The sequence below is a fragment of the Cygnus atratus genome, chromosome 2, assembly GCF_013377495.2.
Source record: "Cygnus atratus isolate AKBS03 ecotype Queensland, Australia chromosome 2, CAtr_DNAZoo_HiC_assembly, whole genome shotgun sequence".
In the NCBI taxonomy this organism is placed as follows: Eukaryota; Metazoa; Chordata; class Aves; order Anseriformes; family Anatidae; genus Cygnus; species Cygnus atratus.
In genome coordinates, this window is record NC_066363.1 from 17,834,087 (window position 1) to 17,850,222 (window position 16,136).

At 38.8% G+C, this 16,136-nt stretch overlaps 1 protein-coding gene across 1 annotated transcript in view; it reads right to left on the minus strand.

The window, feature by feature from the left end:
• Positions 1 to 16,136, minus strand: part of MYO3A (myosin IIIA) — a 111,018-nt gene that overhangs the window by 14,058 nt on the left and 80,824 nt on the right. Inside the window, exons 23-31 of the mRNA XM_035545366.1 lie at positions 15,141 to 15,220; positions 14,440 to 14,517; positions 11,669 to 11,874; positions 9,453 to 9,564; positions 7,973 to 8,135; positions 7,230 to 7,316; positions 3,874 to 3,997; positions 1,785 to 2,763; positions 971 to 1,109 (exon numbers count right to left, since the gene is read on the minus strand). Of these exons, the coding sequence (XP_035401259.1) occupies positions 971 to 1,109; positions 1,785 to 2,763; positions 3,874 to 3,997; positions 7,230 to 7,316; positions 7,973 to 8,135; positions 9,453 to 9,564; positions 11,669 to 11,874; positions 14,440 to 14,517; positions 15,141 to 15,220 (1,968 nt within the window). The remainder of the gene's footprint in view (positions 1 to 970; positions 1,110 to 1,784; positions 2,764 to 3,873; positions 3,998 to 7,229; positions 7,317 to 7,972; positions 8,136 to 9,452; positions 9,565 to 11,668; positions 11,875 to 14,439; positions 14,518 to 15,140; positions 15,221 to 16,136) is intronic.

A 16,136-nucleotide genomic window follows, 5' to 3' on the forward strand; every position in this document is an offset into this window, starting at 1 on the left:
CCAGCTGTACAGAGGTGAGCAGAGCTCTTCCCCAGAGGCAGGGAAGTGGCATAGCTGGCACAAGCTGCCCTGCAGAAATGGAGGCCCACCCAGCCAACTGCCATGTTTGCCCTCGTCTTCCTCTGCATCTACGGCCCAAAAAACAGGCTGAGGAAAACCCGTTACGTCCACTCCAACTGAAAAGGCTTGAGCGACTTTGTCAGCTCTTTGTGGACCTCCTGGTGGGGCACACTCTGAATGCCATGTCTTCCATCTATCAGTACTCCTCCCCACTGCACCTAACCTGCTCCAAGAATGGTTACATTTTGAGAACCCTACTGCCCATGCTAACTGGAATATATGTATCTTCGGAGTGTGTTTTCAGAGGTAATATCCTCTTAAGTATAGAAGTCAAATGGATGCTAATTATTAATAAGAATTTACTTATAAAGTCATGCCCACCAACATGGGGAGGAGTTGCAAGTTTTGCTACACTCAGCTGCACTTCTGGGTAGCTAAAACTTTTACTCAGCATAAATGCGATAAACTGTGGCAAAGTGTTTGACATAGTACCTAAAAATATTTTGTTTTTAAAACGTAGCTGCATATCTCATCCATGACACATACTGCTGAGGAACAATGAATAAAAAAGAGTCAGTGTGGATTTTTTACCAAATAAAATTATTACGAGATATGCTGTGTCTAGGCCTCACGATGATCCATTCACCAATCTTAAGAAGTGCTGAAACAAAGTACCAAGAAAAATGGTAAATGTGTAAATCCCAGTCATGCTTGGACATTTCTCTGGAAAGTATTTTTCAGACATATACCGATATGAGGCTTAGTACAGAAACAAACAGCCTGAGTTACATGAGAAGCCAAAGCTAGTCCCTCTTCTAGTCCCTGGCCTTTAAACCATGAATAGGAGTTGTTTCTTGACAGTCCTGTTAACAAATGAAAATTCGGCCTAAACAGTAAGGTTCAACATTACCTGACTGACAAACATTAGAAGAAAGTTGGTCATTAGTTTGCTTATCTTTGGACAGCATCACAGGTCTCAGCTGATGTGACAATATCATTTCATTTAATTTTTGCTGCAACGCTAAGTAGTCTTCAGATAATTTCGATATCTGAAAAAATGTAACACAGGATTTCTCATTATTATATAAGTAAGTACATATGTTCCAAGGTAACCAAGGGTAAAATGGTGGGCTTGATAATGAATTTAAAAGGTATTGCTCCAGCTACTACGGTGCAGGCCCCTACCACACTTACCTCCCAGCCCTCTCCTTAAAACCAACCAAACAAAAAAGGTGGAGGAAGCCCCACACTACTGCCCAGTCCTGCAGCTACTTCATATTGGTTCACTCAGGTGAGCAGATGGTGTCTTGCTGATGTCGGGATGCAGAACAGCTTCTGCAACTGTAGGCATGTGTCTTGGCACACGTGCAAGTCCCTGGCACTGACACAGCAACTTACAGTTTTATTTACAGAGACATTTCAAATGCTGAATTAAGGGCCTTGCTTAGTAAATGCACATTTCAATAAAGCCAGAGCTTCTGCATTTAGGTTAATACTGACATAATTTTTCCCCATTTTTCTAACTTCATCTTTCCCTCCTTCCTGAAAAGGGTATTTCTCTTGCAGCCCCAAATATGCCTTTTTATGCAACACGAATTAAAAATACCATCAATCTCAGCTGAGAGAGTGAAAACTTGGTTCCACTGAAGTCAGTTAAATAACTTTGCCATTCTGTCATTGCTCAGTGTGTTATGTTTAACAAATTTAGCTTATAAGCTTCTTACCTGCCGCGAAAAGGCTGCCAAATCACAAGGCTCTTTCTCTGAACCTCCCTTCAGTGTCTTAGAGTCCTCAGCCTCCATAACAGTGCTTTCCCTATCTTTTGTTGTTTGGGGATCATTATTTTGAATGTGTACTGCTTCTGTTGGCTCCTTTATAGTTTTCTCTTGGCTTTTGCAAGGTAACTTCCCTTCTTTTCTGAGTTGTCCTCTCCTTCTGTAACCCCTGTAATTGCTCTGAATAACCACTGCTGCCTTCTCTTTGTCTTCTGAATCTCGTTTTTCTGCTTCAGCATGCTTCAGTGAGCCTCTTATTGACTCTTTTCTTATAATTCCTTTACATTCTCTAGGCATCATCACTTCATGTTTCACATGGTTTCTTTCCACATCCCCATTGGTCTTGGGCTGGACCACAGCAGATTCTTGATTTTGCCCATCTGCACTGAGTGTGTCTTGGTTAGTTTGCCCTTGCTGGAGATCAGGTTCAGCTGTGATTTTGACAGAAGCTTTGCTGGATGACTCTTCCAAAGACGCCTGGTCTTCACCTTCACCAGCATGCTCTACTGCAGGGTTCTGCTTCATGGAAACTGTCTCTTCTTTAGTAGGCATTTTCTTTTGCTCCTGTACATTCCCTATGTCGCCATCTCTAGCGCACTCACTATCAGTAACAGCATCACCTTCATCTTGAATCTCCTCATTCACTGCTTCTTCTAGTATAACATTTTGAAGTGGCTGCAGTTGTGCTTCAAGGTATTCGACAGCAGATAATTCTTCCTCTCCTATATTTTTACACTGTTCCTTTATTTTTTTACGGGCTCTGTAGCCTCTGTAATTGCTCTGAACAATAATAGCTGCTTCTTCCTCTGTTTTTGGAAGGGCACTCTTCACTCCAGCTGGACTTTCCTCATTATCTTGAGGTTCTTCATCCTTTTCCTTTTCACTAAAGGACGATGCATTTTCAGTTTGTTTCTTTCTAAGTGATTCCCTGAATGGAATAGAATTTTGGGAGAAATTATAGCTGAAGGAGATGAAGGATAGTAACAACGTTGCAACTACCTTTGGTGATGCTTGTGTAGTAAAAGGCAATTTGATGCATTGCAAGATGGGAAAGATTTAATGCACATAGCTGGAATTGAAGATAGAAAACCAATCTATGTTTTTCTGTTGACTAATACTTCTTAATGTTAAGAAGGATATCCCTGTTAAACTGTTCACAGAAAATTGCTGCACAAGGGCAAGTGATAAAACAGAAAAAGAATTAATTGAAAGTTTAACAAGAATGTAAGGCAGAAAATTTGTAGCACCTCCACTGTGTATAAATACACACAACCCTAAATGTATTAATGAAAGAAAACTGCCTCACGTCACACTGGACTGTTTTCTTTCTATAATCCTGGGCATAGGTCCAGGTCAAACTTAAAAGACCTATTCCCTCCACTGTGTTTGTTACTGTCTATAAAACTGAAGTGCCAGGTGAAATCTGCCACACTGTTCCTCCCCTTTGTCTCCTGAGAAAGACTTTTGACTCATTCACAGCTGCTTTCTACCTCTCTTTCGAGTAGTCTCCAGCTACTGAAATGCTGTCACTGAAAACAAGATGGTGATGTGCAAAGTGCTCCTCTTCAGTGACTGGGAATACAGCCATCTTGCAGAATTATTTAGAAAGTGATTTGCCTCCCCTTACTTTCAGCTGTCTGATCTGAGCAAGTCTTCTAGGTTCCTGCTTGTCATCACCTATGCTTATCAGACAGTGACTTAAGATGAGAGCAGTTCCTTGCAGATGCCTATTTCTTGCTCTTGTCTGAGCATTTTTTTGCAATGAGCCAGTTCCAAAAAGAGTTTCATTTACAAGTTACATTAACATTACAGGTAAAACACAGTATTGTTTCTTTCCCCTAAATATGCCATTATTCCCTGAGCTTGAAAATATGAGAAAATTGCCTACTGACATTGAAAGAACTCCAAGTGAATGTACATTACTACATATACATCTAGAATAATTCTAATTTGCTTCGCTTTTAGATTATACCCTGTTTTTATCAGTGTAGTTACTAAAAAGGGACACAGTGACAGAAGAGATGGAAAACATTACTACCTCCTCTTTTTGAAGTTCTTCCTCTCCTTATATCCCCTGTAGTGAGACTGAATTACTGTTGCTGCTTTGTTCCTTGCCCCAGTTAGTTCTTTCCTCTTCTTCCTGAGTAAGTATCCTCTGGCAACTGACATAATTTGTAATATAAAACAACCTTAGGCAACAAACAATGGGTATCCCAAACATTTCAGAGAGTTAAATGATAACATTATTAAACAAAACAGATAACAAAAACAAACAACAACAAAAAAAAGGAGAAATAAGAGCATGCAGACTGGGGCAGTAATTATGATTACATTTCAGCTGAAATGATTCTGTCCCACAAAACCTTTTGGGATTTCAGAAAGCTGCAGCCGTTCTACATGAGGACACAAGCAAGATCTTTCTCAATATTTTATTGGAATGAAAAAAATAAAGGAAGATGTTGAAAAACACAGAACCATAGTGCTGTCGAAGTGCATCTAGAACACTGTGCTCTCAGCGCCATGTACCTGCTTTGCCTGATTTAGGCAATTGATTTGACTCAAGGTCTTTATTTCCCTGGGAAACACCTGACAATCAGGCTATAGAGATTACCAGCCTGTCTTCTGGCACAGGCTTGGAACTTTAATTCCTTAGCTGAACATTCACCAGATCAGAGAGAAACTGAAAATTTTATAGATCAGCAGTTACATCAGACCTCGCTCATGCTCCTTTTGCAAAGACTCATTATTCAAAATGAAAAAGCTCAGTATGAAAAGTGAGCTAAGCTCCCGAATAACCAGGCACACTGTGGCAAGCATACTCAGTACTTTTGCTTTGTGGCATGTGTAAGTTCAAGTTTCTGTTGTGAACCAGGATAAATACTCAAAGATAGGTCTCTCACCAGACACATATGCACCCTCACCACTATACCAGTTGGTAGTGTAAGGACTGGGATTCAGCTCCAGGTGAAGGTAACTAAAGTTAGGTGTGTATAAGAAGGTGTTTGCAATTGTGCTAAGTCTCTAACCTCTTGATAAAGTCAATGACTAGTCACTAGGGGCTTAATATGCTTGCTGGCACGTGAGTATCTAGTGCCATCTGAAATGCTCCACGATGCCTAAAGCATCCACATGGAGCTGGCAGACACGTCGAAACAGACTGGGCTTTCTGCTGAGGGGAAGTTGGGTGTGCCACATGAAATAAAGCTGGAGGCCAGACAGGATAACCTGGGGCATCTCAAATGGCACCAGATACCAATATAGGTACAAATTTGCTGAGCATTTGGTGGTTTAGAATAGAATTACTCAAACTCTAGGCTCTGCTGACTATAAGAGGAGTTTAGAAACCTAGGTCACTTTCAGAGATCTACACTGAGGTGTCATAATCAGAAACTGAATCCCATTCAGAATGTTGTTTCAAAAATTCCTGAAGTTGCAAATCATTTCCTAATGGAAACTGGCACACTCTCCACAGTGCTGTGGTTTGGACAAGCCTACAATTTCAAAGATTCAGCACAAATCCACTAATCCCTGGCAAAATAAGATGAACAAAGTGGTTTGTCAAAATATTTCTGTTGAACTCTAACTCCAAATGCAATAGCAGGACTATGGGGATAGAGGATTCAGGTGATTTAACTACCCTGGGGAGATGGTAGATATGTGAACTCTCATTCCAACTGTGCTGAGTGTTGTGCATCACAGAGGAAGGTCAAGTTCCCTTAAGAACAGGAGAGGAGCATAAGCAGTCTGTCCTAACACATTCATAAAACGTTACATTAGTTTTTTGTTTGTTTGTTTGTTTGTTTTTGCTTTAGCATTCCCTACTCACAATTTAGACCAGCTTGGGCTACACTAGATGCAGTGGATCGGTATAAGAAGCACTGTATGAAAGGGCCATAAATTACATATTGATAACTGGACATAGAGTAAAGGAACTCAAATATTTGTTAAAAGTGGCACACTTGGGTTTCATTTTGCTGTCTGGCAGGGCTTTCGAAAAGTGCAAATTGCAAAGCATTTTGAATACTTTCAGAGTTTCTTGGACTTCTTGGGCAAATTCTCATTCCATTTCCCTTTAAAAATAAGTCAACAGGAGATATTTTTAAATATATCAAGTTACGTTGTCAGTGGACATGCTATGTAAGCCAAATATGGCCTTTTTAGACTTATTCTGGTTCACTTTTGAAGTTTGCTTTTGTTTTGATATTGTAGCTATCTAAGCATTGCTTTCAAACTGGAAGAGAAGTTTTGTATTGACTTAAAAATAAATAGGAAAAAATACTCTGAGAGTTAAGTAAAAATGGACTTCCTTCTGTTTTAGCTTCTTGTGCACTGAAAAAAACCTTGAAACTATGTTCAAGATAAAGAAGGTGGACGAGAGGAAACACTGGGGAGATCGACAAACTGAGTAAAGTGATAAATTCTTAGTTTTGCATTTGCAAAATATTCTACAATAATTGACAAGTTTCAGATGGGTAATTATTTTTGGCACATCACTGAATTTTATTCTGGTTTTAGGTTGCTTTTTATGCTGATAAAATTCTACTGACTGCAGCAAAGTGCTCTTCAGTACACTCTAACATTGGCTCAGTGCAATTAACAGATGCTTGTGACAATGATTAAAACCAACACTAGTGTTGGTATATACTCATGAAGGCATATCAGAGGAAGTTTACATCTAGATAGCCTGGGTACTGGCAGCATTAGCTTATGTTTGGGGTAACTATCTTTGTAATTACTAAAAGCACTGTGCAGATTTGTGCCAGCTGTTTTCAGACCTGTGCCTCTCTGAGTTGTATTGCCACTGATTTCAGAGCTGCCTAGACTACATCTGGCTCTGGGACATCTCTGCAGGGACAGGAGAGACAGAAAGGAAGGAAAAAGGGATGTCATATAGTATACAACAAGGTGCAAGGTGATTATTGCTGCAGAAGTGGCAGAATAATTTCAGACTGAGTCCTGGCAAAAAAAAAAAGAATCAGATACGAGTGAAATTACAGGTTGTAGTCTTCTCAAACATAACTGATATGTAGCAAAACCTATTCCCAACCGAACAGCATGCACACACACATTATATGCACATAATCTCATACAGGGCTACAACAGCATCAGCTGCAATAATTAGACATAACAAACTAGGAGTGAAAGTCTTGCCATGGCATTTAACCAGCCCACCTCCCACCTGTGGAAAGGGCCTCTATGCTGCTTTGAGGTACACGTAGTGGAATACATTGACCTGCCTCAACCACTGCATATAGATATATAATAGATAAATTATACGTCAGTATCTGTAAATGAGCATAGTTAATCAGTGTAGCTAGGTAACAGCAAAGGATCTGGATCAACATATTGTGTTTGGATAGCATGTTAAAAACAAGGAAAGCAAACAATTCTTACTTGCTTGAAGTCTAACAATGTATTTTTCCATTTTTTGATTACGTTTTGCTTTTGTGTATTCTTTACGAGCAACAAAACCCCTGTAAGCTGAAAAGAGATGTGAAAAAATAAATAATCCATTAAGATACACAGAAAGGCTTTAAAAATAAAAAGAGTCTGTAAGGAATTATAGGCCTCCATTAAGATATTCATATTTTTTTTCAGGCTTTATCTTTCCAAAAATGGCAAAAAAGCACAAGCAATATGAATCTCCATAAAAAACTACATTTTCTGGTGAGTAAGATTATTAAGAATGAAATAAATACAAACATGAGAGAATCAAAATGTAAAATAAGATGCTGTTTGAAATATATTAAAATTTCAACTGACGTCTTCATCAAAGGCATAATTGGTCTTATTGTCTTGGACAGTTAATACATTATATTTTCATTATTATATTGCACAACCTTGTCAGAGCATGTCAGAATATTATTAATAACAGTATCATTTATGCAATCATGTCCTTCCATTGTTAAAACTGTCTTTAAATGCAACATTGATAAATGTAGCTTTGGTAAGAAGATTGTCATAAGCTGGTTAAAAGAAATTTTTCTTCATAAAAACAAATATCATGAAGTATTAGATATTTTGTAAAATGTAACAGCAGAAAAACAGCAAAATCCACATCCGGCATGCACATCCATCTATCAGCTACACACATGCGCTAGATTTAAGGAAAATGTTAAATGTTTTAAAACTATTACCTGACTGTATTTTAATAGCACTTTGTTCCCTTTGTTCCTTTATCTTTTTGTATCTCCTTGACACCAGCCACCCTCTGACATAAGCCTGAATCAAAATAATCATGTCAACTGTCTCCTTTCGCATTAAATTCAGCTGCTCCACGTGATAGTATTTGAGGAACACCTTAAAAAGAGTAAGCAGACAAACAGTAGTTCTAGTTAATGCGGCTTAGACAGAGTGGCCCTGTTTCATAGTCCCAGTGCAAAACCTCGGGCTGTAACTACAAATCTGTTTTCAAACCTAAGAGTCTGACGGTTTCACTAACCTCAGAAATCTGATGTATATTGCATACAGGTGATGCAAATCTAGAACTTTCCCAGTTTAAATGTAAGGCATTGTTTATTTACTAAATTGCTTTTAACAAGCATGAAGCTCATATTGATCCTTAACAACTAGCCCAGCATGAGGGATACAAACACATTCCTGGTTTACATTAGTATAAAATAAAATATGTAGATAGAGCTTGTGCAATTAAGACAACAATTACTCTCGTTTTACAGAATTCCCCGTGATCTTTGATTACTCTAGTACAGATACAGGTTAACTCTAATTAAGTAAACATACAATATAGATCACATATCTCAAAACACCCTTCCCTTCACTACATGTTATCCATTAGCCTCACTAAGACAGCAAAGGGAAATAAACGTTGAGGAGGAGGTAACTTCATGGCTTGTCCAGCCTATCCAGGAATACGTCTCAGAAGAAGAATTGTTTCTTCTGCTCTGAGGTGGTTTTGTATTTCGTGCAGTTTAGGATCCATCTAGGATCCATTTGTCCCTCTCTCCTTTCCGTGCACTTCTGTTACATTAGAAGACTGAGACTTGGTGCAGTATTTGTCTGACAGCTTATTTTTTTCTGGCAGATCTCCTGGGATCCGTCATGTCAGGGCCAGGGGGTCCTCTTGGGTGCACTGGGAAGGCTGGTGAGCTAGAACCAATGGCATGAGTATGGGAACAAACATATTTCTTGTATATCAAGAAAAGCCTTCCTCCGACTTCACGTATCTGAGATCTATGTCTTCTCCCAGTCCTCAACAAACTCTAGCACAGACCCCTCTGGCTGGAAGGTGAAAACCTTCTCCCCTCCCCTTGTGAGTCTGACTGCTACAAGGAAGAAGTATGAGCTGATCCTCACTATCACATTTTTGGAAAAATGATGCAAGCAGTGTCATTGTCACATACTGCTTTGTACAGGTGAGGCAGACTGTGGCCTCATTACAGTCAATCAGAATTTTAACACACTACTGGCTCAGGATTTCAGCCAGGTATCATGGAACATTACCCAGCAAAGTCTGGTTTTTTGTTTTGTTTTTGTTTTAGTACCAGGAGAGACCAAGAGCTACTCCAATCAAATGGGTGAGAAAACCAATTGTCTAATAAATTAACAGTGACATAGTGCAATAATGCTGTTACAGTGTATATATCTATATCTAATTACTTTAGTTTTTCCAAGAACCCAGTTGTCCAGGTGAGCTTTTTCCAAGATGGCAGCACAGGTTTCCGGGCTGACTGGAGGATCATCATTTGTTTTGTAACAGATGAGATAATACCTAAAGACAAATATACGATTCGTTATTCCATTAACGGTGAACAATATATGCAAATACATTTAAATCATTCATTTAAATAATAAAAAACATTTGCATGAAAGAAAACATAGCACTGAAAAAAAAAACAGCTCACTAAAAAAATTGCTGTGATTTATATGCAGCACTAAGAAACTCAATTAAAAGTGGATGAGTCACATATTGCACACCCTGGAGGGCTGTTTAATTCTATGTCAACATTGAAAGGTTTAAAAAAGTGTGCAACCCAAATGGGGCTGTGTGCCAGTCCTTTGCTGCTCTGACTCTCTGTGAAAGTGATTTCAGTGGCAAGATAAAAATATTTGTGTTTTTCTGCCTAAATTAGCTTACTTCATATCTAGAAATGTCGTGAAGATTTCCTATTTTATTTCAAGTGCTTAGATGGTAAACATGTGAGATTCATCCCAGCTCTTGTTACCTTCTTGGATTCAGCTTTGTAGATCCTTTTGGAACATAATATTTAATGTTTTGACATATCATGTAAGCATTTAATTTGGCAAACTAATTTCTCAGAACTAACTCTGACTGAGAAAAGAGGTCAGGATGCTCATGCATAAAAATTACCTGTAACATACCAACTCAGCTGGTAGGTAGGAAAGCACTTGCATTTTCCAGAATGTAATTTCATTACAAAATGAACTATACTTGTGTTGTTTTGATTTATTTTGTCTTGTTTTGTTTTTTAATTCAGAAAAAATATGTGAATACCATTATGTGTGTTCCTGACACTGTGTTCTGCTTTCTCTCTTGTTACTCAAAGTTTATACACTAAGTTGGGTTGTACCAACTTTAGATGAAGATAATTTCCCAGAGGACTATAAAAAAGGAGACAATGCTTATTCCTGTATTATGACCACCAATTCCTATATATATATGTATGTATATGTATATATATATTTTTTATTACACAATGAATTGGTTTATTTTAACAAAATAACTTTTAAAATATCCCAGGTCTACCTGTAAGTCTCAACTACTAATAAAAGAAAGACAAAGAGACAGGTACTTATTAAAAATCCATGTCTATGTGATCGCCATATCATCAGTGCTTCAGACCTGCACAGCCTCACTGCAATCAGGGGCACACTCTCTAGAGAGCTTCCCCATTGTGCTCACTGACTGTCTCTCTTTTACCTGCACAGCAAAGTTTTTGATAAAAACCAGCAACCAAAAGCCACAACACATCTTGGTGCAGTGATAGCTACCTTTTCTCATCCTGCACTCTTCCAAGACAGTAATAGTCCCAGCAATACTCTTTCCAGATACTGAGCTATAAAAACTTTACTTTCTCTTTCCTCTCCTTCTGTGCCAGCAGCACTCTGCGGCTAGCTCTCTGTTTCTAGTGCACTGTTACTTTTAAGCATTTCTGTCTGAGTGTGTGTTGCTTGCTTCTTCCCAGTTTTGCTCCCCATTCCACAAATCTTAAGTTCTGACTGAGGCAAATAATCAGCGTCTTTATTTGTAAAGGAGAAATCTAGGTTAAATGCTCAGTATTAATTTTTTGAGGTGGCAGAAGAAGAGAGTTAAAGGGATTATAAAATAATAGTGAGTTCATTATTCTTCTAACAAATGACTAATACTTAGAAAGCATATTTCAAACAGAACTATGAACTTAATGAACTTCTCAGTCCTAGATTAGCCATTCCAAATTATCACCCCCCTGCAAAAGCAGATGTTGCACAGTGCTGAACATCAGGAGCTAGAGAAATGGTGGTGCTTCTCAGAGGCTCTTTCTCCAGATTCTCCATTTTAATTTGAAGCATTACATTTCTAACCCTCCAGTCTTTGAAAAAAATTTTCAGATTATAAGCACGACAAATAATTTAATCAAATGCAGATGGAGCATGAAACAGTCATTCTGGGATGCATCATCTTTCCCTACCAATCCAAAAAGGCTTACCAATCTTGTGCCTGAGCTATCCTGTCGTCCAGCCTGTAATCTCTTTTCTAACAGGAAATGTTTCTGTATTTTTTCTTTAAATACCATGCCAAACGCATTGCTGATGCTTAACCAACACTGAACAGCAACGATAGAAGAGAAAAAGGCACTTCTTCACATCAATGTTACCGTTTTATGAAGTTAGCAAAGAGTATGCGGTGTGAATAACCCTGTCTTCGAATCCTTGCTGTCTCCAGAATTCCGGTGTAACGCAGCTGAACCAGCACTTTTTCTTTATCAAACTTGTTTGCCTGCCGATCATTGTTTGGCTTGATGCACCTGACAAAATGAGGCTGGCCAACGACCATTTTGGATAACAAATCCATCAGGGAATACTGCAGAAAGGAACAAGATATTTGCTATCAGGAGAAGTATAAAACTTTTATGCAGGTCCACGTGTAGCTGAAATTTCATTTCATATGATCAGATTTATTTCATGTGCAAATCCATTTAGATTTCAGTAAGCTGGTACTTTAGTGATAGATGAAGTAAATTGTGTAACATGAGTTCTAGCTTTGAAAAGATCAGCATATACTACTTTAGAGAAACTGGCTCCACATGGACGTATCACAGTCCACCCAGGACATTCTCACAAAGTACAGTTTTGGTATATGCAAAATTTATGGTACTGCCAATAACTGAACACCTGCTTTGGTTTTGGAAGCAGCATTATCTTTAATTATGGTTCTAAAAAATGATCTCTTTTTTGCAGGCTCCCTTGAAGACCAATGCATATCTCAGCAGCTGTTAGGCTGAGTCTGCCACACCAAGTTCATATCAAGCTGTACATTTAGCAGAAGCAAAGCACTGTTTGCGAAGTCATAACTGAATTCTGAGTACAACTGCAGAAAGGAATGTTAAATGAGGAATATTTCTAAAAGCATACCACTTATTCTCATGAAATGCACAAGCACATGAATGCCCATTTTATGCCTCATACTGAAGACAGAGAACTAATAGGTGTTTGGGGCAACTGTATCAGTTAGCCTGGCATTGGATTGTGCAGCTGTTACTGAGCTTTATTATTGACAGTGTGGCTGTTAAAGGCTGTTAAATGCTGTCAGACCTGATGAAGGGGTAGTGTCCCTGGAAGCCTCTCCATGTTTGCCAGATACATCAGCTCATCTAATATACAATAGAAACTCTCCTTATACTTCTTTCCTTTTCTTGGACTCTTGTTAGGCAATTACAACCCACTTGCATTTTTTTTTCCTGTTGTCACATATTTGAAGATCTTTATTTGTCCAGAGAGTAAATCATCAGTCTAAGGGTGGACAGTGGAAGTGCAGCAAGCCAGTAAATATTGCCATCCCTTCAATAGGATAGAGGAACCTAAAGTCACCCCGGAAGAGGGGCTGCTTACTCTATTCTCATACAGAATATCCTGTTCATTAGGGCTGATGGTGACACTACAGCTGCCCTGCCAGGAACAAACCTTTGAGGAGGGTAAAACTAGAAATGCACAAAATCACAATTCAGAAGTTGCACTCCTCCCACCTCACCAGGGTGCCAGGCTAACAGAGGGATGCTGTCTGTAGCTCCCCATGACAACTGAGGTGAATTTGGCTGTAAACAAGCTTGACTCGTATTTCATAAAATTGCTTCATGGGAATATCTTATAGAAACACAAGTGAAGAGGCTCATTACTCAGGATTCAGCCTGACTCAACAGAAAGAGGCAGCCAGGATGTAATGCAGTTCAGCAGTAGGTTAGATACATGAAACTGGTGTAGGACATCAAGAGACATATGTTTCCTATTAAAATATGCAATCCCATTTTGGACAAATGCTGCACCAAGCAGCAAAGTGCTTAATTAGATTTATCACTCATGTGGCAACGGAACACAAACAAATAGGGCAGGCTAATGGATATATATATTTTTTCTAGTCAGCCTGAGGTAGCAGATGCTTTTCTCAATCACCCTTGGATATCTGCATATGAGTAAACCAGTAGGGATGAAGCTGAATCTTCATTTGAGAGCATTAGCTAGCATGATCTGAGCAGGGATTTCCACTACAGCAAATAGTAACAGGAAAGTGCAAATATAATGAATCCTTCACAGCTTCAGTTGCTAGATTTGTTGGTAATGCACTGAATCAAAGACAAGAGCTTTGAAGTAGATTCAATACATTTCTCCATCCAGAATGTTAAAACGCCATCCAGCTTTGGATCACCATGATACCTGGGCTGGAATTATCTTTGACAGTCCCAAAAGCTATGCAATTAAGTCTACTAAACAGAGATCCTGCTCCTTACTGCTCTCTGTCATAGATGTAAATGAACTCTTAAAGGTCATGAAGATTACCTGAGCCACCTTTACATTTTTGCTGGGAGATAAGAGGAGCTGGAAATTCAGACCTGGGCACCATTAAGCCAACTCTGTGCATGATTTTGGAGGAAACAATGCTTTTCACAGCTATTTTCTATGGCAGGATCAGCAGCACTGCCAGTGCTTGGAAAAATGAAGAGCACTGATAAAAGAGCCAAAAGAATGCACACAGAATAGCCTCTGAGGAGTCAAGATCTTCCTCTGTAGCTCCTGCTCCAAATTAATTAATTTTGCTTTTTTACTTCTTAAACTCTTAAGGAAATGCTAAATGACTGATATCCAACTTCCCCTTATCTCCTTTGGGGAAAAGCAGGCGAGTGAAAGACAATTCATATCAATCATCCTGCATCATCGTGATGGAAACGTGGCTGTGTGTTTGAGTACAATTAGGGATGAAACATCACAATCTCCTTTATATATTTGTACTGCATAGACTGCTGAGCCCTATAAGCAGCTCACAAACTCTAAATGTGTCACTGCTGACTCTAACTCAACAGGTGCATTTCAAAAGGTAAAAGAATAAATATGCATTCTACTCTAGAAAAAAAAATTAAAAGATCTGATATCTTACTCTAAAATAAGAAGCAACTGTCTGTGTTTTCATACTGGTTGTCTCTCTTGGATGATGTCCGGTATCTCCTGCTTCATTCTATATGGATGAAGAAAAAAAAAAAGACACTTCTTATCTCTGTTGAGTATGTAATGCCCTTCCCAATGCCTCAACAAACCACCCCTCAGAGAAAATCATCAATTAAAAAAAGTACTCAAAACTGAGAAAGTTACTGCATGATCACTAGCACAAAGTAGTCACACCATTACATTACTTTGCTACACAATACACAAACATTCACACACCGAGGACACAATTTGATAACAGAACATCTAAATAACTGCTACAAATAACCTGACAATGTCTGAGGTCCTGTTTGTTATTCTGGTGCCACTGCTATTGTGGTCACTCTCTGTGGAACATGACCGTACTCCACACCAAAATTTTAATTTCTCTTTTTGCTACAATATAGCTAGGAAGTAATTTTTTTTCTGAAATTGTTATAAAACTATAGCCAGAAAGAAGCGAAATGTTAGGTTTTTACCTCACGGAAGGAATATGAATTGCACAACACAAAGATATCCAGCTAAACAGAAAAGAAAACAGGAGAGGGAAAAAAAACCATCGAAGGGGTTACTTGCTCACTTTCAGTACCAATAACAGTATTGCCTTTCTAGTTTAAAACAAGGTTAAATGCAGAATCACAAAATCAGTTTTCTTACCTTCGTATGACTGATTGATTTCTGGGGGGTCCACATCTGGTAACTGATTGTAGTTTTGCTTTTACTGTGTGCCAGGTTACCTATGGGAAGATGAAAGAATGCAACCTACCAAAATGCTTAGATCTCATCTAAACTAAAAAGTATGTTGAACCACCTTATTAAGTGTAACCATATGATTATAAAGGTTGTTGACTTTTTCTGAGCATGTCCTCATTTCTCTTTTCACCTTGGGATGGAACAAGCTCTGAAGAAATTGCATGATGATGGAACATGGGCTGAATTTTCCTCCTTCAGCACTTATGTCACCTACTAGAGCAAAAAAATAAACAGACTGCTGCAGAAGGTAAAAAACGTGTATCTTCTAGCATCCATGACCTTTTACCCTAAGGATGTTATTTTATTATCCTAGTTCTAAGGCTACACATATATTCGTTAAAAATATGTGCTAGCACCCCTCTCTGGCCCTGAGGTCAAGTGACATGGCATTACTCAAGTCTACACAGCTAAACTGTATACTTCTCTACTCTTCTAACTAACTGGTAAAAATAGGGTTGTGTCCTCCCACAGAGCTCACTGGAAATCATTGCTGGCCTGCACTTTGTTGTGACATGTGCTGGGTATTCCTGGGAGAATGCTAGCTGACATGGACCAGAAGTGGCCCAGGGAGGGTTGCTTACAATTAATCAAAATGGGCAATCCTGTGGCAGTGTTTCAGCTACTGTTCACTGGCTATGTTTTGTTTACTATCATAGACTTTGTCTTAAAACTCCAACCTTGGAACTCTTAGTCAAGTACGACCCCTATCATAATGATTTGGAAGAGGTTCACAGAAGTGGTTTATACAGAAACTGGTCTTCTAAAGGAATAATGAAAATGCTTCTGGCCTTTACACAATGTCACTTTATGTTGATAAACCCCACCCAATGCTGCATGCTGCAATTGCTTCTGCTAATAACATCATACATCTGACATCTCATTACACATTGCAAGAGCCTG